Source organism: Microcebus murinus, chromosome 4 (genome assembly GCF_040939455.1).
Source record: "Microcebus murinus isolate Inina chromosome 4, M.murinus_Inina_mat1.0, whole genome shotgun sequence".
NCBI lineage: Eukaryota > Metazoa > Chordata > Mammalia > Primates > Cheirogaleidae > Microcebus > Microcebus murinus.
Genome location: NC_134107.1, coordinates 16,391,423 through 16,418,572, shown reverse-complemented (window position 1 = coordinate 16,418,572; position 27,150 = coordinate 16,391,423). Strand labels below are relative to the sequence as shown.

General features: G+C 38.8%; 2 protein-coding genes across 2 annotated transcripts; both read right to left on the bottom strand.

Annotated features, from left to right (window-relative positions):
- Positions 1-7,826: 7,826 nt before the first annotated feature.
- Positions 7,827-8,765, bottom strand: LOC105863167 (olfactory receptor 5B12-like). The gene has a single exon (XM_076001368.1). The coding sequence runs from the start codon at positions 8,763-8,765 to the stop codon at positions 7,827-7,829; it is 939 nt and encodes a 312-aa protein (XP_075857483.1).
- Positions 8,766-23,647: 14,882 nt separating this feature from the next.
- On the bottom strand, positions 23,648-26,912 carry LOC105863166 (olfactory receptor 5B12). The gene is made up of 2 exons (XM_012749980.2): positions 26,722-26,912; positions 23,648-24,805 (listed from the first exon to the last, which is right to left on the bottom strand). The coding sequence occupies exons 1-2, from the start codon at positions 26,742-26,744 to the stop codon at positions 23,842-23,844; spliced, it is 987 nt and encodes a 328-aa protein (XP_012605434.2). The 5' UTR covers positions 26,745-26,912; the 3' UTR covers positions 23,648-23,841.
- Positions 26,913-27,150: the final 238 nt, after the last annotated feature.

The following is a 27,150-nucleotide window of genomic DNA, read 5'->3' as shown; positions in this document are numbered from 1 at the left end:
AATACCCTGACTTGAACATTACACATTATATGAATGCAACAAAATATCACATATACCCCATAAATACGTACAAATACTATATCAGTAAAAAAATTTTTTAATTAAAAAATAAAGTGGAAGTTTAAGCCTCAGAGAAAATAAGTTCACCAATCTGCTGAAAGACCAGTGAGGTAAACAAGTTGGAGTTTTTAAATGTGTGTGTGTGTGTGTATGTGTATATGTATATGTATATATGCATAGATATACAGAGAGAGGGACAGAGAGAGACAGAGAGAGAAAATATACATATAGTATGTATATATTTATTGCATATAAATATATGTGCATATATAGTGTATATATAAGGGCTATCCAGAAAGTATCAACCCATTGTTAACATAGTAATACAACAAGAACATATTACATGGCTGAATACTTCCCAGAAAGTCCTTGTACAGTGTGTGTGTGTGTGTGAGTGTGTGTATAGTATATGTATATTTGCATATATATTTGTTATATAAGTGTATATATAATGTGTGTGTTATATATAAATATATACATGTTTACCACCATACTCTTCTGAAGTATTAATACTGGAGAATGGATGAGATTCTTTCACTTTCATGACTTTAAATACTATTTACATGCTGATAACTCCCAAATTTATATTTCCATTCCACTGCTTAACTTTTACTGGTGGTATCCAAGAGTCGTCTCAAGCATTTTATTCCCAAAATAAAACTCATGGTCACCTCCCACCCCACACCTTCTACTATAAGAGTCTTCCACATCTCACATAGTGGTCATTGTTTTTTTTTAAATTTCAGAATATTATGGGGGTTCAAACATAAATTGCTTTTATACAGTTTGAGTCAAAGTTATAAGAGTGCCCATCCCCCAGATAGTATTATTGTACCTGGTGTCAATTTACCATCCCCTCCCCCACACCTGCTTGATTTCCAATGACTGTTATTTCTATATATGCACATAAGTGTTGATTGATTAGTTCCAATTTAATGGTGAGTACATGTAGTGTTTGTTTTTCCATTCTGGTGGTACATCACTTAGAAGAATGTTCTCCAGTTCCATCCAGATTAATACAAAAGATATTATTCACCACTTTTATGGCTGAGCAGTACTTCATGGTATGCATATATCACATTTTATTAATTCACTCATGTATTGATGGCCACTGAATTGTTTCCAAATCTTTGTAATTGTAATTGTTCTGCTATAAACATTTGAGTGCAGGTGTCTTTTTCATAGAATGTCTTTTATTCCTTTGGGTAAATACCTAGTAGTAGAATTGCTGGATCAAATGGCAGTTCTACTTTAAGGTCTTTGAGGTATCTCCATATTACTTTCCACAGAGGATGTACTAGTTCACGCAGTCCTGCCAACAGTGTATGAGTTTTCCTATCTCCGCATCCATGCCAGCATTTGTTGTTTTGAGACTTTTTAATAAAGGCCATTCTCCCAGGTGTTAAGTGATATCTCATTGTGGTTTTGATTTAAATTTCCCTGATGATTAGAGATGTTGAGCATTTTTTCATATGTTTCTTGGCCATTAATCTATCTTCTTTTGAAAACTTTCTGTTCATGTCTTTTGTTCACTTTTTAATGGGGTTCTTTGAATTTTTCTTGCTGATTTGCTGGAGTTCTTTGTCATTTTATCCTTCTGGTTGCTTAGGTAACTAGGCTACTATTTTTTTCACACCACATCCAATACATTAGCAAATCATATAATCTCTATTTTTCAAATACAATAAATAATCTAGGCAATTTGGAGTCTACCTTATTTATAAAATATTACATATATGATATTACATATGATTTGGAGGAAGTGGAAAATAAATAAGCAAATGTATAATTTTAGAGATTTATTTAAATTCTAGGAAGAAGATAGAGAAGAGTAAGTGTGGGGCGCGGTGTCAACGCCATTACAAGTTGGCGCCTGTTTCCGGCTTTGCCTAGAGCAGCTAACAAGTTCAGCGCAGGCACAATTGTCGGTTGCCCTGTGGCACGAGAATGCAAACAAAGGGTCCTGATATGGGCTAATGCTTTGGGGGCTCGACAGTTGAGCGGCCTATCGCAGCTTAGGGGTTGTACTTCTGGGGTATATAGTGGCCTGCGCGCTGCCGGGCTGGGTCTTCCGCATCATGTAAGTCTAAAGGGAACCCCATTAAAGCACGGTCAGAAGAACTCCTGTTGCCGCGTCTTCCTTGCTGGCGAGGCGGGCGCGACAAGTGGTGCCGAAACCCGGGACCTCGTGCAACTTTGAAGCACCAGCGGAGACGACCTCGACAGAGGTGAGTTCAGAACTGACGTGTGGGACGGCCAAAACTCCCCTGCTTCCAAAAAATGGGTAATATTCTGCTGCGGCACTTTTTGTGGCCTATTATCATGAAATGCCTGTATGATGAGACTTCAGGCCCGCGCGTAGCAGCTAGCCAAAGTGCACTGAGTGACTTGCAAGAAGCAAGCTCAGAGAGAAGCAGTAAGGGAAGGACCGCGGTAAAAGGTGGAAAAAAGAAATATAGAGCTCAAAAAAGGAAAATGCAGGGAGGGAAAGCGCAGCCCGACCTGCAAAGGGAGAGAAAGAAGAAAAGGGAGAAAAAGAAGAAAAGGGAGAGAAAGAAGAAAAGGGAGAGAAAGAAATGTAAAGGTACCAGGAATAAAAATAACAAAGGAAAGGACAGGACAGAAGACAGAGGAGATAGCCTTTTTCTGTCAGAATTTAAGAAATTAAATATTTCTGAGAATGATTCCTCTTCTTCCTCTTCTCTTACTTCTTCAAGTTCAGGGGAGGAGGCGGGGGAGGAACTAGAAAAGAAAGAGGAACCGGTTTTTCTGGAAGCGGCAGGTTGTGAGCGGTACCGCCCACCTCCGCATGCCCCGCCTTGGGAAGGGCTGGGTTTTTCTTTGGGGCCGCTCGCCGCCGCTGGGGATCCTCTGCCCATACCCTGGAAAACAGGAGCCAGTGTGGGTACCTCAGTGGCCCTTACCCTCTGAAAAGTTACTCGCGGCCCATAATCTAGTGCAAGAGCAGCTTACTCTTGGGCATCTTGAACCCTCTCATTCTCCTTGGAATACTCCTATTTTTGTGATTAAGAAAAGGTCTGGTAAATGGAGACTGTTGCATGACCTTAGAGCAATTAATGCCCAGATGCAGCTTATGGGGCCTGTTCAAAGAGGACTGCCCCTTCTCTCAGCTTTGCCTAAACATTGGAGTCTAATTATCTTGGACATTAAAGACTGTTTTTTCTCTATTCCCTTGCACCCTCAAGATAAAAGCAGATTTGCATTCACGCTTCCTTCCATAAACCATGAGCAGCCTGATGCAAGATATCAATGGCAGGTTTTGCCTCAGGGCATGGCTAACAGTCCCACTATGTGCCAACTTTATGTGGCCTCAGCTATCCAGCCGGTTAGGCAGAAGTTTTCAAAGGTAAGAATTATACATTATATGGATGATATTCTCTTGTGTCATTGTGATGATAGCGTACTTCGCCAAGCTTATGCGTCCCTTCAGGCTCACTTAAAGGAAAAAGGCTTGCTGGTCGCTCCAGAAAAGGTGCAAGAGGGAGAAGTAGGTGCGTTTCTTGGTAGTAGCATTCTCCCTGACAAAATTGTGCCTCAAAGACTGTCCATCCGAAGAGATGCTTTGAGGACCTTAAACGATTTTCAAAAACTGCTAGGGGATATCAATTGGCTTCGACCTTTCCTATGTCTTACCACAGCAGAACTGAAGCCATTATTTCAGATTCTAGAGGGAGACTCACACATCACGTCTCCTAGAACTTTGACTCCTGAGGCCCTAAAGGCTCTTCATAAGGTAGAAGAAGCCATTCAAAAGGCGCAACTAGTGCGCATTCAACACCATGATCCTTTCTCCCTCTGTGTACTCCCTTCTCCTACGCTCCCTACGGCAGTGCTTTGGCAAGATGGTCCCCTTTTATGGGTGCATCCTCAAGCCTCTCCAGGAAAGGTGATTGGCCATTATCCTACCTGTGTGGCCGAGATAGCTTTAAAGGGTATTAGTTTGGCTGTGTCCCATTTTGGACGTCACCCTGATAGCCTGATTTGTCCATATACTGCCAATCAGGTAAACACCTTATGTGCCAATCTTGATACATGGGCCATATTGAAATGCACCTTCCCAGGGAGCATTGACAACCATTATCCCAGACATGCCTTACTGCAGTTTGCAATAAAAAACGAGCTTATTTTCCCAAGAGTAACTTCATTGTTACCTTTGGTTAATGCCTTGGATGTGTATACCGATGGCTCTAAGACGGGTATTGGGAGCTATGTCATTCAGGACAAGGTGTATACCAAACAGTTTAACTATTCTTCTCCTCAGCTAGTAGAGTGTGCCGTAGTCGGTCTGGTTCTCAGTACCATCACTGAACCTATCAACATCATCTCAGACTCCTTTTATGTGGTCAACGCAGTTAAACAGTTAGAGAACTCCTTTCACATTCTTGCCAAGAGTACAGTCTTTTCTGTATTTACAGAAATTAGGAATACTATTCAAAATAGGAAAAACCCATTTTCCATTCAGCATATCAGAGCTCATTCCTTGTTACCTGGACCTATGGCTGCGGGAAATGCTATGGCAGATCGCGCCACTCGCGCCCTCTGGGTGTCTGATGGCTACGCCGCCGCCATAGACTTTCATAAACTTTATCATGTGCCAGCTGAAACCTTACGACTTAAGTTCAACATCACACGTGCAGATGCTCGTGAGATTGTACTGCAATGTCCAAATTGTGCTCCTTATCGCACTGTTGTTCATACGGGCGTGAATCCTAGGGGTTTGCGTCCTCTACAACTGTGGCAAATGGATGTAACTCATGTCCCATCCTTTGGGAAGCTTCAGTATGTTCACGTGTCTGTTGACACGTGCTCAGGCGTCCTTCATGCCACGCCTCTGGCTGGAGAAAAGGCAAGTTACGTTATCATTCACTGCCTAAAAGCTTGGGCAGCCTGGGGCAAGCCCCGGGTTATTAAGACAGATAATGGCCCAGCTTATACCTCAAAATCTTTTCAGCAGTTTTGCACTCGCTTGGGTGTGGAGCACCGTACCGGTCTTCCCTACAACCCTCAAGCGCAAGGCATCGTGGAACGTGCTCACGGCACGCTCAAAATGTACTTACAAAAACAAAAAGGGGGAGATGCCCTACAGCTAGGGCTATCACCCAAAGGACACCTTTCCTTTGCTCTCTTTACTTTAAATTTTTTAAATTTAGATGTCAAAGGACGTTCGGCAGCAGACAGGCATGTCATGCCTGCTCCGCCACAAAAAGAATTAGTGAAGTGGAAAGATGTGTTGTCTAATCTATGGAAAGGCCCGGATCCAGTGTTAATGAGATCCAGGGGAGCTATTTGTATTTTTCCACAGGACCAGGACAATCCCATCTGGGTGCCCACGCGGCTGACCAGAAAGGTGCAGCAGCCTCTGGAGCAGCATGAAGACGTGCTGGCTACTCCTCCTGACGACAGCATGGATGATCGCGAGGATGGCAGCGGAGCCACGCTGGAGGATCCTGTCAGTGCCTCCCCTGCCGATGCCTGTGACACATAACTCACCAATTTTCCCTCGCTTCTCTTCTACTAATGTTTCCCTGGGCACTGCGTACATGCCGTTGGACACACAGAGTAGTAATCTGGAGGGAAATAGATCCTTCTCCTTAAAGGGGACTTTGTGTTTTGTGTGGGGTTAACGGAAGCTGCACAGACTTGGCTCCCCTGTCCATTGGTGGCTGGGGGTATGGCAGGGAATGCTAGTTTCGCATGGAATCTTAGCGACTCTTTTGAGGGTTCTGTGAGGGTGATTGCGGGAGGGCAAAATGCGACCTTTGCCCCTATACCTGTCTGGGTTTGGCCCCCGTTTATCTGGGTGGTATCCACAGAAAAACCCTCTGGTACACATGTGAACTATTCCTCTAATACGTGCAATTATACATTGTATTGGAATGCCATGTCTCACCCCTCTGCCATTGTTACCTGCTTGCCTAGATACATTCCTGTTCCTGTTGAAGCTCCTAGCTCTATGACTTTGTTTCGGTCTTGCAGCCACGGACCATGTGGTATTGGCACAGACATTTGCTGCGCTTGAACTGAGACAGTCTGCACAGGTGTGGTTGACCATGCTAAAAGGTTAGCCTAGTTTTGGGTTGCACCTGCTCCTACCCCCAGGTATTTTAGCAGACATGGCCTTTGCACTCTGAGGGGTCTCTCCCATTGCACCAAATAAGGCATGTCTCCTATCCCACAGCCAGCCTTTGCACACCTCCGAGTTGTGCTCATTGCACGAGGATAGGTGGTTGCTGGTGAAAGTGAGGCTCTGCAACCTTGATCGCACGGTCGAAGGATGGTGCTGAACGGTTGCTCAGCTCTCATTAAATTAATAAACAGGGGGAGATGTGGGGCGCGGTGTCAACGCCATTACAAGTTGGCGCCTGTTTCCGGCTTTGCCTAGAGCAGCTAACAAGTTCAGCGCAGGCACAATTGTCGGTTGCCCTGTGGCACGAGAATGCAAACAAAGGGTCCTGATATGGGCTAATGCTTTGGGGGCTCGACAGTTGAGCGGCCTATCGCAGCTTAGGGGTTGTACTTCTGGGGTATATAGTGGCCTGCGCGCTGCCGGGCTGGGTCTTCCGCATCATGTAAGTCTAAAGGGAACCCCATTAAAGCACGGTCAGAAGAACTCCTGTTGCCGCGTCTTCCTTGCTGGCGAGGCGGGCGCGACAAGTAAGAGATTACTTAGGGTAGCAATTTAAGTGGGGTGCCCAACAAAGGGTTTTTAAAGAAGCAATGCCATGTCTAGACAAAAGGGGAATAAACAAGCTAGAAACTCCGTTTTGGGGATAAATCTAGCAGTTCAGTTTCAGGTACAAATTGTGTGATAGACTACAGCTTTTTCTCAAACCCATTCTCTTTTTCTTCCAGAGTATTGGAATTTCAGGTAAGCACATTTTCATTCAGCTAGAGATTAAATGTCAAAGTTGTCTTTGCAGCTAGTTGTGGCTATATGACTGAACCTTTCCCAGTGGAAATATGCTCAGATGTAATGTGTATAGCTACTACATTACTTTCTAGAAAAGAATTTGTTTTTCCTACATCTCTTCTCTTTCTCTTTCCCTCCAGGTAGAATAGCTGTGATGAGGATAGACTACACTTCAGGAGATGGTAGAAGGTGATAATGTGAAAAGAACCTGGATCCCAGAATGACAGGCACCTCAGCAGTTTAGACAGTTCATTTTTACACCTACTGCTATTTGAGAAAAAAAAATTCTATCTTTTTTATGCCACTATATTTGGCTTTCTTTGTTACAGCAGGTTAGCCTAATTTTTAATTGTGCTAGATTAACTATGGCTACATATTCTTCACAGCTCCTTTCCTCAATATGTGAAATCTCTTTCTTCATACTTGAATTTAAGTCAGCTTTTGACTCACACTGACCAAAACAATGTTGCAGAAGAAATGCTATATGAACTTGGGAATCCTTGCAGTTTTTTCACACTGGCTTGCAGATGTCATGTAAGGAAACTGGTCCTGCCTCTGGAGGTTGAAAGGCCATGTGGAGAAGAACTAAGGTGACCTGGAGAATAGGTAGCACCCACATCTAGAAATGTGAATGAGGCCACCTTGGACCATCAAGCCTATGTGAACTTCCAATCTCATGAGTGAGCCTGGGTGAAAGCAGCAAAGGAAATACCCTACCCATATATTTATCAAAAATAATAAACCATTGTTTTAAGCCACAACATTTTGGGGTAATTTGTTACACAACAATAGATAACTGATTTAACTATAGTCTGTCTAATCTCCCTAATTAAAATTATTTGTTGAGCAGAGTCTTCATCTTCTCCATGGCTTTTTTGAAAGCATTATTAACCTCTTTATTCCTTAGACTATAGACTATTGGGTTCAACATAGGAATTATTATTGTGTAAAACACAGATGCCATTTGGTCATTGTCCATAGAATGACTAGAACTGGGTTGTAGGTACATGAAGATGACAGTTCCATAGAATATAGTGACAGCAGTGAGGTGAGAAGCACAGGTGGAGAAGGCTTTCTTCTGTCCTTCTGCCGAGTGCATCCTCAGGATGGCAATGAGTATAAACAGATAAGACGTCAAGATAACTGTAAGGGCGAAAACAACGTTGAAAGCTGCTAAGATAAAGAGCACAATCTCATTCATGTAGAGGTCGGAACAGGAAAGAGCCAGGATTGGGGGGATATCGCAAAAAAAGTGGTGGACCACATTTGAATGGCAGAAGGAGAGGCGGAAGGTGAGCCCAGTGTGGATGGCTGATTCAACGAAGCCCCAGACGTAGCAGCCCATCACCATGTGAGTGCACGCACTGGTAGTCATGGTGGCGGTGTAACGTAAGGGCTTACACACTGCCGCGTGACGATCATAGGCCATGACAGCAAGTAGAAAACAGTCAACACTGGCGAAAGCCACGAAGAAGAACATTTGAGCAACACATCCCCCGTAGGAAATAACTTTCTCCCCTGTGAGAAGCCCAACCATCACTTTGGGAGTAACAGCAGAGGAGTAGACACAGTCTGCCAGCGAGAGATTACTGAGGAAAAAATACATTGGAGTGTGGAGACGGGAGTCCAGCAGAATTAGCACAATCATCCCCAGGTTTCCAATGACGGTGATGAGATAAACGAGGGTGAACGTTATGAAGAGGGGCACTTGCAGCTCTGGAATATCAGTCAGCCCCAAGAGTCTAAACTCATTCACTTCACTGCTATTTTCCATGGATGCTCTTTTGAAATTGTGTTTCACCTGTTAAAACAAGGAAAGCGGGATAAATTACTTATGCATGGGAGAGGGCTCACAGCACACTCATGTCACTCAAATGACATGAGCACACCATGATCCTATAACCAATGCAGAGTTCACCACAACCCCGAGGCTGGCATCCTCTGATCTCCACCTTACAATCTGTAGAAGTGTGTACTATACCCGTTGGTTCCTGGCCCCACTCAGATATTCCAAATGACTGCTCGGTTATCTTTAAAATATTTATTGCTTTTTCATTCAGGTTAAAGTTTGTGCTTTCTCTATCAATTACTCTTACTTTTATAACTTTCATTCCTGAATCATGTAGCACTTATATTAACTGAACGCTTACTATGTGCCAAGTAGTCTGAAAAGAATAAATGCTATCTCATTTACTCTTCCCTTGTGTCCTACTAGATAATTGCCTGAGAACAGTAATACCCCATTGCCTGTCTGGATGTGAAATCCTGAGAAGTATGAGATTATTGTCCATGCAGTTGGGATCCATCTGAGCTCTAAGAAAGAATAGTTTCATTTTCACTTCTCAGAGAAAATTATCTTCCTTGGCCTAGCATGGTGGCTCACATCTGTAATCCTAGCACTCTGGGAGACCAAAGAAGGAGGATTGCTTAAGGTCAGGAATTCGAGACCAGCCTAAGGAAGAGCAAAACCCCGTCTTTATTGAAAATAGGAAAAACTAGCTGGGCATGGTGGTGAACTCATGTAGTCCCAGCTACTTGGGAGGCTGAGGCAAGAGGATTGCTTGAGCCCAGGAGTTTGAGGTTGCTGTGAGCTAGGCTGATGCTACGGCACTCTAGCCTGGTCAACAGAGTGAGACTCTGCCTCAAAAAAAAAATGTCCTCCCTAGGAGTCATGTCAAAAAGAGTGTAAAAAGTTCAAAATCATGACTAATCACTGCACTGCACAGCCTACGCCTTCCTTCATCCTCTTTAGGGAAGCAGCACAGAAGGATAAAGATGTTCATCCTTGTTTAATTGCCAAGACAAGCAACATACATATCCCTGAGCTTTAGTAGGTTCTTGATCAGAAAAAGTAAAGTGAACATTGTGTTTTCTACTTTATTACATCACAAGATCCTTATATCAATTTTTAAAATGTGCTTTGCAAACAACACAAGTATTTAGAGAGGCAGTATACTGTTATTATAAAGAACCACACGTGTTCACCATTGAATTGGTTTCACTGATCAACACCTAAACACTTAGGAATAACACTTATCAGGCATCGGGCAGATGGGAGGTGGGGGGAGAGGGTGGGTATGAGTATGATGTGCACCATCTGGGGGATGGACACGCTTGAAGCTCTGACTGGGGGGGGGGCAAGGACAATATACATGACCTAAATATTTGTACCCCCATAATATGCTGAAATAAAAAAAAAACTAGAACATGTTCTCTGGTCATGACCTGTCTACTTTCAAATTCTGGCATTTCCATTTACTGGTTGGGTAATCTTAGACAAGTCACAACCTGTCTGTGCCTCAGTTTAAAGCAAGGATAATGATAATCGTACCTCACAAGGATGTTTGGAGAATGTAATTAATTGATATGTTTAAATCACTCAGAATACTTCCCATATATAGTTAGAACTCAATAAAATTATAGATATCACTATCATTAAATATTATTAATAGTAGTAGCACTATATACAATTGTCAGGGGAAAAAATAAAAGAAACGAAATTACTGGAGTAACACTAAAGAAGTTTATGCGAGTGACTTCATAAATTAATTCAAATTTGTTTAAACAAGCATATTATTTTTACAAATATTAACAACAGAAAATTTGGGGCTGAGCTGTAGGAATAATAATAGATACAAATTTTGAGATGATGTCTTTCATTGCATGACTTCTCTAGGGAATTTATTGAAGGTTGTACCAATTATTTCACCCAACTACATAATCGTATTATGAAATAACCTCCTCAGTTTTCAAAATCCATGCTAAATATCTGGTCAAAACTGACAAAGTCTTTAAAAAATAATCCCCTAATACCAGAATTATTTGAGTCTGGCTCTCTTTCCCTTACATTCCCCCTGCAATCTATGAGGATATACTGTTAATTCCACCTTCAAAATATACCCCTGATCTCTTTGCTAGTCACGTCTCCAGGGTAACCACCGCAGGCCACGATGCCACTTAGGTCAGGTCACACCTGGTAAGAACTGAGGCCCCAGATGAGTCACTGAGAAAGTTCAGAAAAGGAAAACTAAGGCAAGATGCAGATTTGGGAGTTGAGAGAGGGTCGGGGTTAAGGAGTAGATATTGAAGTTCTGTTTTTCCAGTAGATAGTAAATGCATGCTAGAGACCATGTCTTTGTAACTCTAACAATATCAGCACCATCATGGGTAAGCCCTATCGCCCTTCCTGCCAGGCACTATTGTCCTGGCTCAAATAGATCCAAACCCCAACCAGTCTGAAACCAAACCTACATGTATAAACAATAAATTGTACTGCCTTAAATTTGGTTTTTGTATGACCCAAAGCATCTACATATAGCTGAGAACATAATAGATAATAACTGAAGAGACAGAATGATTAAATCATTTCATAACTGTGAGTTATTCTCAGGTAGAAAAAAGTGCCTGAGTTTTAGTTCCTATCACCTGAGTTTGGATATCAGCTTCTTAACTTAATAGTTTGAACATGATTTCTACATTCTCTAAAGGTCAAAATGGAGATATAGCTACTTCAAAGCTATATTTTTTTTCTATGCAAAATGGAGATATAGCTACTTCAAAGTTACTAGAGAAACCATATTATACTTCTATGTTTGAGTATCCATTGCCTACTAGATTGAAACTTAGGAAAGCTTTAGTTGAATTGTCTTGTCATCCATGTACCTAGCAGAGTGCATGGCACACATCACACAGTCAATAATTTTTATTGCATGACTGAACTAGTGAAGAAATAGCTGTTACTGAAGGGGAGAAAATTTTCACAAGCTACACATCTGATAAAGGGCTGATAACTAGAATCGATTTAGGACTCAGGAAAATGAGCAAGAAAAAAATCAAACAACCCTATCAAAAAGTAGGCAAAGGACATGAACAGAAACTTCTCAAAAGAAGACAGAAGAATGGCCAACAAACATATGAAGAAATGCTCAACATCTCTAATCATCAGGGAAATGGAAATCAAAACCACAATGAGATATCACTTATCTCCAGTGAGAAGGGCCTTTATCAAAAAGTCCCAAAACAATAAATGTTGAGGTGGATGCGGAGAGAGAGGAACACTCCTACGCTGTTGGTGGGACTGCAAACTAGTTCAACCTCTGTGGAAAGCAATATGGAGATACCTTAGAGAGTTACAAATAGATCTACCATTTGATCCAGCAATCCCATTACTGGGTATCTACATAAAAGAAAAAAGACACTCTATAAAAAAGACATCTGCTCTCAAATGTTTATAGCAGCACAATTCACAATTGCAAAGATGTGGAAACAACCCAAGTGCCCATCAATACATGAGTGGATTAATAAAATGTGGTATATGTATACCATGGAGTACTATTCAGCTATAAGAAACAATGGTGATAGCACCTCTTATATTTTCCTAGACAGAGCTGGAACCCATTCTATCAAGTGAAGTATCACAAGAATGGAAAAATAAGTACCACATGTACTCACCAGCAAGTTGGTTTCACTGATCAACACCTAAGTGGACATATAGGAATAACATTTATTGGGTGTTGGGCAGTGGGAGGGGGGAGGAGGGGATGGGTATATACATACATGAGTGAGATGTGCACCATCTGGAGGATGGACATGCTTGAAACTCTGACTCTGGAGGGGGTGGGAGGGGTAAGGCAACACACTTAACATAAACATTTGTACCCCCATAATATGCTAAAATAAGGGGAAAAAAAGCTATTACTACTGTATAAAAGCCACCTGTAAAAAGCAATTCCTACTGAGGGATTAAGTAACAACTTCAATAATACTGCTTTGAGACTAGAAGATTCTATCTATAGGGAACAGAATTCACATGCATTGTATTGATATTTTCATAGGAATATATTCTTTATTAATATAATTTTATTTAATATATTTTACATTGTGTTCAATATAATGTCAATAGCTTTTTTGAAATTCCCGAGTGGAAGGGCATACCTCTAACCCTTGCTAGGGAGAGCCAAAGATGTAAAATGTAACCAAAATGTTAAAAAAAAAAAAAAAAAAAAAACCTTTATCAGGGGTCAGGCAGGTGGGAGCGGGGACCAGGGGATGGGTAATTACATACATAGTGAATGTGATGTGCACCGTCTGGGGGATGGACACACTTGAAGCTCTAACTCGAGGGGGGAGGGGAGGCAAGGGCAATGTACCTAACCTTAACATTTGTACCCACATAATATGCTGCAATAAAAAATAAAATTCCCCTGAGAATATACTCAGTGAAAAATACTTAAACACAAGAGGAATATATTTATCTGTATTTTGAAATACAATCAAGAATAATACTTGATGAGATGCCTTTTGTTAATATAAAACAAATTATATTTATTATTTTTGTACATGTAATTATGTTACTCTTAATATAACTTGCTGTATTCATCAAATCTCCAACACATAACTCATTCCTAAGTGTGTTTTAGGTTAACTTAGTTTTTGAGAATTAATTTATAGCAAATTGTGCTAACCCAGTATTTTACAAATGGTAGGTCATGATCCATTAGCTGGTGGTGAAATCAAACAGTAGATCAGGACCAGTATTTTTTCAAAAAGTAAATAAAATTAAATACTACTGCTATTACTAGTAATGATCTCCAACACATAAAGCACTTACTATGTGCAGATGCTCTTCTAAGGGTTTTGTATACATTAGCTCATTTAAGATAGAAAAGAATAAAAAGAAAAGATGCATTGCACCTTAAAGGGCAAGTGGGGCTCCACGAAAGTTTTTTTTTGCTGTGTGTGTGTGTGTATGTGTGTTTGCATGCACACATGCAGTGGGTTATAATGTAAATTGTATCCTTGATGTGAATTCCTTGTTTTTAAAAGTCTAAAACCTTTCATCAATAGCCTCTGAATAGCCTATGCAAAGTTATGCAAGAGACTGTGCTTCAGTAACACAGAACCATATACATTCATAATGTGCTCACTGTTCATTCACTGACTCATTTATTTCTTTATTTATTTACTCACTGACTCATTTATTCTTTCATCTATATGTTCTCTCATTGCCTCAACAAACATTTACTGAGAGCCCACCATTTTCAAAGTCCCCTCCTATGCACAGAGATTTTAAATGATGAGAATAATATCATCTATTATTTGAATAAAATCACCATTTTCCTAATTAATGGAGGTTGTTGTAATATCTGGACTCTAGCTAAACACCATGAATGCATGAAAGTATTAAAAACTGGAATACTAAACTCTGACTACTCCACGGGAAAATGTTTTCCCTTAGACCTTTACACACCATGTCTTCTATTACCACAATCTAAACAGACTGTAGAACTGAGTTTAGAAACTTACCTTGCTCTTCAAGGAAGATGACACAAATTCACTTGGGATTTTCAAATCGCAAGTCCCACTCAAAGAATAAAGAAAAGCGTCTGTTTAAGAAGTTAATTTTTAATGTCTAGCGACAAGAATTGAAGTTCTCTAGAGGCAGAAAGACATAGAAAAAAGGCAACTAGGTGGAAATTATAAAATATTCTCCAACGTGTCACACAAGACTGCTGCTGTGAGGAGAAATTGGGTGAAGTTTGAATGCACTCCGCAACGTGCTGAGCAGCTCGGAGAAGGGGTCGTCATACCCACGGTGGACATCATTTTTACCTGGGGGTTTCATCCCTGGCAATAACCACAGGCTCACAGTAATAAACCAGTGTGCAATAAGGCCACTTAGGAAAACGGACGACCTTTTACATTAAGATCAATACATGAACACCCAAAGGCCTCTGGCAGACAGGCTGGTCCCTTTAACATGATTTAATTAGAATCATGTTAGGATGTTGGAGACCGATGACTGGAAACCAACAATGACTGAGGGATTTGTATGTACATAAAGTTCTCAGGGGACTAGGGTACCCATGAGAACAACCCCAGTCTCTCACCCCAGGCACCTAGAGACGCAGCAATTAAACTGTCTGTGAAAACCTAGTTCAGTTTGTTGAGGAGGAACACTAGTGCATTTACATTACTTGAAGTTATTTCTTCTCGATAGTGCAGAACATCTTTAGAAGAGATTTAGCATGAACTTTCCTGGCCACGATTAGACAGAATCATGAGAGGGAATGAAAACCAGGCTGGAGTGGCATGTAAGTTGTGTTGGCCCATGGCAGCATGTCTTCCCAAAATTTATATCAAGGTTATTGGTTATGTAACTTCTCTGCACTTCAATTCTTTCACTTATAAAATGGAGATGATAATACCTATTTCATATGGTTGTTAGGAAGTGCTTAAAACAGAGCCTCCTGCACAGTAAACTTTCAATGAATACTACCTATAAAATACCAATTACAGCATCTTGTTTTTACGAAAAAGCCTTTCATTTCTGAAAGTGTCCACTGTCTCCAAAATAAATCATTTATGTCTTAGGGAACTTGGAAGCCACCATGAATTAATTTCAAATATCTCACCACATAATTGTGAGGTTAGAGTGTGTGTTAAATAATTATTAATAGCAAGCTGAACATAAGACAGAGGGGAATCAAAATGTGAACTACTTAAGCCAACAGAGCAAATTGGAGAACAAAGTTCCATCTTCAGTGTATGAGATACACTAAAAATACTGAGATACAGGCAAAGCTGAGCAACCCTAGGACACACCTGTGGTTCTAGCACCATATGTTGAAAACCTCATTGCTTTCTTGAAGATAAGCCATGTTGCCCAGAAATCCTCAACGGTCAAAGGAGTTTCACCTCATGATCTCCCTTTGAAGGGCAATATACACCTTTTATTTCTACCATCAGAATCTGAAGATGGGTAGGCAAGTTCCATATTAAGGGTTGTGTTTTTGCTTGGGGCAATAAACAGGCACAAAGCACCACAAAACCTGTTTTTGGAATTGAGCAAGGAAAAAGGTATGACCAAAACTAAGTGTGCCTTGTTTCATCTAAACCTTCCATTTGGGATCAATTTTGTATCATGCAAAACTGGGTTTTATATATAAAGGAGAAATAAAGACTTTTCCAGACAAGCAAACACTAAGGGAATTTGTCAAGACCAGATCTTCCCTGCAGGAAATACTCAGAACTCTATTATACACAGATCAGCACAATAGACAGCCACCATTGTAAAGCCACCCAAAAACTAAAGCTCGGAGCTAATAGAAAACAATAGTTTAAGAAGTAAAACGAAGCAATAAGGTACTACCCACTAGAATGAAAAGAACAGCATCTCACATATCAATTCTGTCAATCAACATGCATGGTTTGAATGCTCCACTCAAGGGACATAGGCTGGCTGAATGTATGAAAAAAATACAAACTAAGTATCTGCTTTCTCCAAGAAATACATCTAACCCACAAGAACTCATACAGACTCAAGGCGAAGGGATGGAAAAAAATATTTCATGCAAATGGAAACCAAAAGAAAGCAGGTGTAGCCATTCTCATATCAGATAAAATTGACTTTAAATCAATAATAGTAAAGAAAGACAAAGATGGTCATTATATAATGGTAAAGGGAGCAATTCAACAAGACATAACAATCCTAAATATTTGTGCACTTAACACAAGAGCACCCAGATTCATAAAGCAAACCCTACTAGATCTAAACAAAGAGATAAACAGAAGCATGATAATTTCCAGGGACTTTAACACCCCACAGACAAAACTGGACAGATGACCCAAGAAGAAAATAAATAAAGAACCACTGGACTTAAATAGAACTTCAGAAAAAATGGGCCTAACACATCTATAGAATAGTATACCCCCAAACTACTGAATATGCATTCTTGTCATCAGTACATTGAATATTCTCCAAGATAGATCATATTTTAGGCCACAAAATGTGTCTAAACAAATTCAAAAAAATTGAATTCCCTTTTTCCATTTTTGGTTAATCTAGCTAGTGGTCTATCATTTTATTTGCCTTTTAAAAAGAACAATTCTTTTTGCTTTGTATTCTTTCTTGTATTATTGTGCTGTTAGAGCTGTGAGTGTTTTTACTTTTGGATGTTTTACACTGGTGTGTATTGATTGTTCTGTTTGATGCGTAGAGTTATTTTAAGTATTTCCTGTAGGGAAGGTCTAATGTTGACAAATTCCCTTAGTGTTTGCTTTTCTGGGAAAGATTTTATTTCTCCTTCATTTATGAAACTTAGTTTTGAAGCATACAAAATTGTTGTCTGATAGTTATTCTGTTTAAGAAGACTAAAGATAAGACTCCATTCAATTCTAGTTACAAGGTTTCTACTGAGAAGCCTACTGTTAGCCTAATGTGTTTTCCTTTGTAAGTTACTTGATGCTTTCATCTCACAACTTGTAGGATTTTCTCCTTCACTTTGACTTTGCCAGTGTGATGACTACGTGCCTTGGAGATGTCCTATTTACAATCAATATTCCAGGAGTTTGATGACCTTCTTATATCTAGATGTCTAAATCTCTAGGAGGTTTTCCTCCATTATTCCCTCTAATAGGCTTTCTATGCTTTTTACTTTTACTTCTTCTGTTTCAAGGATACCTATAATTCTCATGTGCATATATTGTACATAATCCCATAGTTCTTGAAGTCTGTTCATTTTCTTATTCTTTTTTCTTTCTTTTTGACCGACTGGGTTAATTCTAAAGTAATATGAAGATACCTCAAAGAACTAAAAGTAGAACTACGATCTAATCTAGCAATCTCACTGCTGGGTATTTACCTAAAGGAAAAAAAGAGATTCTATAAGAAAGGCATCTTCACTCGAATGTTTATAGCAGCATAATTCACAAATGTAAAGATGTGGAAACAACCAAAGAGTCCATCAATACATGAGCGGATTAATAAAATTTGGTATATGTATACCATGGAGTACTACTTAGCAAAATGGTCAACAACTAATACCTCTTGTATCATCCTGGATGAGTGCAGTGTGTACTGTTTGGGGGTTGGCCACACTTGTAGCTCTGACTTGGGTGGTACAAAGGCAAAGGATGTAACCAAAGCATTAGTACTCATATAACAATCTAAAATTTAAAAAAATATGTTGGAACCTCCAGTTTCTTCTCCAGACCAGTAGGTGCTTGTGGTGGAGAGTTAGCAAAGGCCTGTTTGTGAATCAGCTAATGATGAAATGGGCTGTACACATTGACCACCCTGGCAGTAGGTTGTATGCTGGCAGGGGAGAACTAGATGTGGTATTATTCACGGCAACTATGCTCGGCCCTGGTCTCTCAGAAGAATCACTCAGATTTTCCAGCTACTGGGCTGGGCTCTGGAACTCCCAGGAGGCCCCTTCTTGTGATCCTCCACCTCCAAGGCTGATGCAAGGGACACAGCCAGGTGGGGCTGGATCAGGCAAGTTTGCATCCAGGTGCTCCAGAGTCTAGTGAGCCTGATGGGGGTGAAAGTTCAGTTCCCAGGCCACTGGAGAATCCTAAAAGAGTGGAGATGTCCCCACCACCTCCAAAGAACCCTCTCATGTTATCAGGGCATTCCAGAATCCAAAGTTTAGTAGACAGAGTGGGGTTCAGTTTGCACCCCCTCCTTGGCTTCTGGCCAAACCAGCCAGGTTCCTCAATAGGCAACAGTGCTCAGGCAGCACTGTGGGACAAGATTGCAAGTGTCTACAGCAAGGATAAAAAGCACAGCTGCTATTTCTGGGGTGAAGGGTGGTGTCCTGTGCCTGCACAGCAGCACAAATACATTCCACATTCTCCTCTTAGTTCTGTTCATGTGGTCTCCCTCCCCACACAAGATCAGCTCACAAATCTCTCCTACACACTCCCAAATCACACAATTAGGTCCTGCGGGTAGGGAAACAGATCCATAGACCTATACCTAGACCCCTCATGTCCAAGAGTCAGGCATATCTTCTTTAAATGTCAATTAGGACAAGTTGATTGATGATATTCAGTCCTATCCTTACTGATTTTCTGTCAACTTTTTCTATAAATTATGGGGGAGAAACATTTTTTAAAGTCTCTGTCTTAGTCCACTTGGGCTGCTATAACAGAAGATCATTGACAGGATGGTTTATAAAAATAGAAATTTATTTCTCACATTTCTGAAGGCTGAGAAGTCCAAGATCACGGGACTGAGAGATTTGGTGTCTGTTGAGGGCCTGTTTATAGATAATTGTCTTCACAAAGTGTAAAGGGTGAGGGAGCTCTCTGGCAACTCTTTTATTAGGATGCTAGTCCCATTCATGAGGGTTCCATTCGTGTGACCTAAACACCTCTCAAAGGCCATAACATTGAGATTTAAAATATCAGCATATGAATTTTGAAGGGACACACAGTTTTTAGCAGTCTCCACATATTTTCCTTTAGGTCCTATTAGTTTTGATGTCATTATTTTGTAGCATTCTTACTTGGTACAGGCACATTTTGGGTTGTTACGTCTTCTTGTAGAATTAACCTTTTTATCATCATGCTGCATCCTTTCTTTTCCCAGGTAATATTTGCTATTCTAAGTCTACTTTTCCTGATATTTTTAATATGATTCCAGCTTTGTTTATTAGTGTTTTCATTATAAATGTTTTTGTGGACTTCTACTTTTACTAGATAGGCTAACATTATGTCTTTATATTTAAAGAGGGTTTCTTGTAGACAGCATGCATTTGGGTCTTGTTTTTTTTAAAAAGCTTATCTGGTACTCTGTCTTTCAATTTGGTAAGTTTACACTATTTTTAATGTAGTTATTGACATGGTGAATTAAAATCTACCAAATTCCTGGGTTTGTTTTCTATTTATTCTATTTGTCCTTTGTTTCCTTTGTCTTTTCCTTTTCCAATGAATTATTTTTATAATTCCATTTATCTCCACTATTGACTTATTATTTATATACCTCTTTTAAAAATTATTTTAGTTATTGTCCTAGAGTTTATGATATATGTCTTGAATTAGTCAAAGCCTACTTATAAAATAATATTTGTACCATTTTTACAAGCAGTGTAAGGACCTCATAGTCATATAACACCAATTATTCTCTCTAATATTTTATAGTATTGTTGTCATTCATTCTCCATTTACATATGCTATGAATATAGCATACATTGCTACTATTTGTGCTTTAGACAATCATCTTTTAAGGCATTTAAAAATAAGAAACATGTTTATTTTCATCTTCATTTATCTTATTGCTAGTAATCATCATTTCTTTGTGCAGATTTAAGTTACTGTCTGGTATCATATTTCTTATGCCTAAAAAATTCCTTTAATATTTCTGGAAGTACAGGGCTGCTGATAATGAACTCTCAGCCTGTGTTTGTCTGAAAATGTCTTTATTTCTCTTCCATTTTTAAATGATATTTTCACTGCATGTAGAATTCTGATTTAAGAGGGTTTTTAAATTTTCTTTCAGCACTTGAAAGACTTTTCTGGCTGTCATTGTTTCTAATGAGGTATCAGCTGTGAATCTTATTTTTATTCCTATGTATGTAATTTTTTTTCTCTGAATGCATTTATGATTTTCTTCTTATATTTGGTTTTCAGCAATTTGAATATGACATGTAGAAGGGTATGTGTGTGTGTGTATGTGCGTGTTTATTTTGTTTTTTATCTTGATTTATTTTCTCTGTGTTTCTTATATCTGTGGTTTTGTGTTTGCCATTACTTTTGGAAAATTTTCACCCATTGTAGAGATATTTCTTCTTCCCTTTTATCTCTTCCATTTCCTACTGGGATTTCAATTACAAATATGTCCCACAGTTCATCCATCTTTGATTCTGTTTTTCACTCTTTTTTTCTCTTTGTGTATTAGTTTGTATAAATAATATTGATCTGTTTTCAATTTTACTAATTTTTTTCTCATCTTTGTTGAGTCTACCAATTAACACAAAAAACATTCTGCCTCTGCTATATATTTTTATTTCTGACATTCTCATTAGATTATTTCTTAATCAATTTTTTATCCCTCTGATAAAATCACCCATATGATTATCATGTTTTCCAACTTTTCCACTGAAGACTTTAATATTTACATATTAATCATATTTATTTTGTATTAACTCTGACAATTCTAACATGTCTGTCATATCTGTATACAATTCTGTTGATTGCTTTGTCACCAGTTTATTGTGTTTTCTTGTCTCTTTGTGTGCCTTGTGAATTTTTGTGGCTGTTGAAAGCCAAGCATCTTATGTAAAACAGGATAGCATGAGGTAAATAATTTTTATGCCTGAAAATTAACCCACATTCTTCTTGTATTTTGTTTATGCCTCTAGTGTGGAGGGTTGCATCAATCTAGTTATAAATTGAACTGGAGTTGTATTTTGTTGTGGTACAGTTACCATCAGTGAACCACATGTGACAGGCTTCACATACCAAGAGCATTACCATGTGCTTAGGGTGGGGGCTGGTTTATCACAATATATTTCTCAATATCTATTCCACCCTCAGGTTCAATTCTTTCTTTTGCACCTGCATCTCAGAAAAGATCTCCATATTCATGGCCCCCTCCTAGCAGCAGTGTTTTTACTTATTACTTAATGTCTGATTGCATGGTTGTAGATGATGATAAGGTTCCTTTTCTATTGTTCTGATACAGCTTCAGTCTTACACAGGACATTTGCTCCTGGTTATTAGGGGTGCGGGCCATTCTCAGTGATCCTGACCTTCTCTGGGTATAGTACACTTTTAATGGTCTTGTCCCAACATATAGACCTGATCCACCCTCATGGGTAGAGGGTTTTATTATCTTCTCTTATCTGAATTCCAATGAATCTTCATTAGTACCTAAGGGTAATTGTAGCTTAAGGTTTCTATTTCATTGGGAAATAAGGGAGAGGAATATGAGTGGGTTTTATGCTCTTTCTGCAGTGGCTGCTACTTCCCTCTCCTAGGTCTGCATTATGAGAGAATCTTTTTAAGAAATCTCACCCTGCCCCCCAATCTTTCTTGTAAGCATCAAGAGAGATTTGTGGAGAAGAACCCAAGATTAAGTACAAATTCCCCTTGTGTTTGCATTTGCAAGGTATTTGTATTATCATGCTGGCCCACATATATCTTTAATAATTAATTTAAATTTAAAACTTTAGCTAAATTCTTCTGCCATTGTGTATGGAACCCAGGAGATCTATCACAGGTAGGCAAGTGCTCCTGTTCCATCTATTTTTGGAGATGCATCTTTTATTAGATTTTTGGGTTACTTAGTTACTTTATATTCTTAGCTCTCTAATCGGCTCAATAAAAGTCATAAAATTGAAGAAATTTTGGCAATTTTTTTTTGTAAGTGATGCTTATTCCACCTTCATGCATCCTAAGGAGATACTCAAAACTCATTTCTTCATGATAATACAAAGGAATCTTTAAGAATAATCACAACTTGGCATTATCTTCCTTAGTAACTCTACATGGTTACAAGAAGAAGGAGGACAATAAACACTTTAAGAAGGCCCAGGCACCCTTGCTTTCAAAAATTCACCTTAATTATCATGACATTGAGAAGACATTCATTTCTCCTTGCATAAGTCATTTCTCCTTACATTAAGTCAATAAAATAATTACTGTGTCCCAACTAGGTGCCAGCCATTGTGTTAGATCCCAATGTGTAGTATACAGAACAGAGAAAAGAAGATATAATTTCTGCATAAATAGTCCTTAGTCTAATGGGGAGACATTAAAAACTTAAACTCACAGATAAATACATAACCACAAGTTATATGTATTATGTGAAAAAAAAAAAAGAATGTACTCAGAAAGGGTATAAGAGAGAAAGTTTAAATTAAAAACGATGGGAGGAACACTTCCAGAATGGCATAGTAAGGACCTCCAAAATCCTGTTCCTTCATAAAAATAATGACAACACAGGCAAAAGTGTTTATAATACAAATTTTCAAAACTCTAGAAATTAACCAAAGGCTTGCAGCAATTAAAAAAAAAATGGCTAAATCTCTCAGTAGTAATAGTGAACTTTGTGGCATTTTAACTTACTCTTCCTCACCTCTGTAGTCACCTTGAAAACCAATAAATACGGAATCATGGTAGCTGAGAAAAACATCAGCTGAACAGCCACTGAGTGAGCAAAATGTGTTTGGAGATTCCTAAAAGGCCTCATTCCCAGAGTATTTCACTATTTCACCTATCTGCCAGCTCCCTGCCAGATAGAAAAATCTCATTCACAGTTTTGTCTTTATTTCACCTGACTCAAGTCACAGTCAGAAAAATCCTAGGTTGTCTGTCAAAGCAATGTGCAGCAATTGCTTAACATTGCAATTGCCTGAATATGTAAATATCAGTTGAAGCAAACAATAATCTGACCAGATTCTTACAAGAAATTTTTGAGGACATTATAAATCCATACAAGGCCTTGAAAAGCTACCACATATTTCTAGGGAATCACAAAAAGCATGTATCTGTGCAAGGTCCCATGCCTGCCCAGAAAAGGCTGGAGAAGGACATAATCTTTCATCTTTGGCTAACTTTGAGGCTCTGAACAAACAGTAAATGAAAATTAAGGCAGAATTTAAACTGCTGGGCCATTAAAGACAAGCTCCTTACCAAGCACATATGTAAGGCTTCAGAGAATTAATGGTTTAAAGCATTTTTTAAAAATCTGTCCAATTATTAGTTGACCACTAAGCTAACTAAGTAGAAACTTCAATGGCCACACATGACAAATAATACAGAATTAACATTAGTAACCCAGGAAAATCATCAAAAAAAAATAGACGTCACCACCAAAACTAACTAACTAAGTAAGCCCTAAGTGGGAGAGGAGACATAAATTCTATGATATGCTACATTCTATTATTTAAAATGCCCAAATTTTAACAAAAAATAGGAATTGCCTAATGAACAAAGAAAGTATGACCAATACACAGGTTTAAAAATATTGTCCATAGAAACTGTCCCGGAGGAAGCCCAGATGTTGGATTTAACAGAGATTAGTCTGAGGTGGATGACACAGCATTGTGAATTCTATATAATTAAAATTTGAATCCTACAGAAGACTTTGCCTTCCCAAGAGTCTTTTTAAAGGCACTCTTAACCTCTTTATTCCTCATGCTGTAGACTAGTGGATTCAGCATGGGAATGACTATGGCATAAAACACAGATGCCATTTTGTCAGTGCCCATGGAATGGCTGGAGCTAGGTTGTAAGTACATAAATATGCCTGTCCCGTAGAAGATAGAAACTGCAGTGAGGTGGGAAGCACAAGTGGAAAAGGCCTTCCGGCGTCCTTCAGATGAGCGCATCTTCAGGATGGTGATAAATATGAATAGGTAGGAGATCAAGATTACCAGGATAGAAAAGAGGACATTGAATCCCACCACAAAAAAGATAACCATCTCACTGATGTGGTTGTCAGAACATGAGAGAGCCAGGAGAGGAGGGGCATCACAGAAAAAGTGATCGACTACATTGGACCTACAGAAAGAAAGCCTGAAAGTGTTCCCGGTGTGGATGGAGGCATTCAGGAAACCACAGACATAGCAGCCTATGGCCAGACAAGCACACACATTTGTTGTCATGGTGGTGGTGTAATGCAGTGGTTTACACACTGCTGCATAGCGGTCATAGGCCATTGAGGCCAAGAGGAAACTTTCTACTGTGATAAAGGCTACAAAGAAGAAGAACTGAGTGGCACAAGCAGTGTAGGACATCATTTTGTCTCCTGTGAGGAATCCTACAATCATCTTTGGAGTGACAGCTGAGGAATAACCAAAGTCTGCCAGGGAGAGATTACTGAGGAAAAAGTACATAGGTGTGTGGAGACGAGAGTCCAATAGAATCAACCCAATCATCCCCAGGTTCCCGACCATAGTGATGAAGTAGATGAAAAGGAAGATTACAAAGAGTGTGATCTGCAGTTTGGGGTTATCGGTCAACCCTGCAAGAATGAATTCAGTCACCTCTGTAATGTTCTCCATTAGGAAGTATGGGGCTGCCCTGTAACAATGAGAAAACAAAATCAGAATGATAAATGGAGAGAGGACTGCTGAGATCCGTCAGCATGTCCATTTTGTGCATATCACAGTATTGCAATTGCTTGTTTTCCAGAAATTCTGGACCTAAAACACGTCCATGACAGCAGGATGCAACTTTAAATTATCAATAGTTAATAGAGTGTCCCTAAAGAAAGGATTTTAGAGATAATGCATCCTAATCTCCTAGCTTCATAGATTACTGAACTAAGGTACAGAAAAGATGCATACAAGATCATCAGATTAATTACTAACTGGAACAGATGAGATGTGAAGCCAAGTCACTCTGAAGCTAAATCTTAGCTCTTTACCAAAAAGAAAAATTCCTTTAAACCTTTTACATTCAACCTAAACTAAGCACACAATAGTAACTTGTTTAATTGACTGATTGAATGGTTGAGTAATTAAATCTATCATTGAAAGTCACTATGGATAATTGAAAACATGAAATTAGGAATAAAAAACATTGCCAGTTCACTTGCCTTTGTGCAAATAACCTACCTTTCCAGGTCTTAATTAAATTGCAAGAACTGGATCCACAAATGTTTATAACCATATCCAACCTTTTAAAATCTTCAAAAAGTTAAAAAGAAACATACCTCTGATAATATCAACCAATAAGCCACATAAATTTCTGGATGCTATTCATTCTTTTGTCCTCTCTATAAGCACTAATTCGGTATGGCGCCTCAGATTGCATGCTAATTGCCAAGCCTACATTGATGTACAAGATACATTCTCTGATGTCAGGATGTTTAGTAGACTAAGTTACCTAAACTTATGAACATTACATTTAGATCAGAATATTCTTATTCTCCATTTCCAAGGAGAGAGCATTGTTTTCTCATTTGCCTAGAATCATGTGATGGTTGTTGATCTCACTTACACTGTAGTCCATCAGCTAGTCCATGATACCCTTACTAAATTGTGTGTCCAACACCAGGTAAGTCTTTAGTGGCAGAATTAGAACTTGAGATCAGGTCTCCTCATTCTAATAATTAGTTGTGTCATGTAATTTTGCACATCTGTATTTCAGTCTGTTTTATGATTTGTTTCAAACCCTAATTTCTTCCTCAGTTACTAATCACCCTTTCTTCTTTTTTAAAAAATATTAGCATGGGCTTCCAGATTACAATAAAATTTCATGTTGATACCCCATTCAATTCTTTTGACAATTCTAGAATTAGTCAAGATAACTAATATTATCATATTCCCTGAAAAAGAAAACTGAGCTATAAATAGTCTAAATAACTTGTTTAAAATAATACAAGTTTATACTTTGTAAAGTAGGGACTTAAGGCCTTCTTGAGTTGTTTATTTATGCCACATGATAACTACACATGTTCTAATAGGAACTCATTGGTGTTTACATATAACATCCCTAATCCAAAAATTCAAAATATGAAATGCTCCAAAATTTGAAACTTTTGAGCACCAACATTTTGCCACAAGTAGAAAATCCCACTTGTAAGTACTTATCACAAACTTTGCTTCATGTACAAAACCATTTAAAAAATATTGTATAAAATTACTATAGCCATTGCATATAAGGTACACATGAAATATAAATGAATTTTGCATTTAGACTTGGATCTTATGCCAAAGATATCTCATTATATATGTGCAAATATTCCAAACTTCAAAAAATTCTGAAATCCAAAACACTTCTGGTCCCGAACATTTCTGATAAGGTATGCTTAACCTATATTCAACCTATTGAAGTTACTCAAGTTGTATAAAAGAAATAAAAGAATTATTCAAAATATTTAAACCAAATCTCTGAATAAACCAAAGGAGTAATGGCTGTCTTGATGCATTTTCCTGATTACCTCTGCTCCTGCAACTTAATGGCTAGACAGTAGATTTGATCTAGAGGCTTACCTTTCTTCCTGAGCAATCAACATGTAAGTCCAGTACCTTCAAATGTGAGTGAATCTTCTATCAGAAATTCAGTCCTTGAAAGAAGGAAAACATCTTTTTTGGAGACTACTCTAGTGTTTGCCCAAAAGGCTTCAAGTTCTCTAGAGGCAGAAAGACATTGAAGGAGAAAAATGCTACTGGCTTTGGAATCAACTAACAAGAGCTTTACTCCTGTATTTGCCAGTCTTTCTTCTTAGATGAGTCACTTAACCCATTTGAGCCTCGATATCTTAATCTGTAAAAAGGAAATAATAAAAGGTATCCCCCAACAACATCCAGCCTGAAGACTATTGCTTTGATAAGAAAATAATAGAATCCCCATAATACCTTATACTTGGTAAAGGATGATAATCATAACCACAATCGACGTCATTATTATCGGAAATTTTT

Excerpts from the sequence above, each read along its gene's own strand:
- LOC105863167 (XM_076001368.1), bottom strand. The coding sequence starts at position 8,765 with ATGGAAAATAGCAGTGAAGTGAATGAGTTTAGACTCTTGGGGCTGACT.
- LOC105863166 (XM_012749980.2), bottom strand. The coding sequence starts at position 26,744 with ATGTTGATTGCTCAGGAAGAAAG. Across the intron at positions 24,806-26,721 it reads TTGATTGCTCAGGAAGAAAG|GGCAGCCCCATACTTCCTAA; the intron begins GTAAGCCTCTAG and ends TCATTGTTACAG.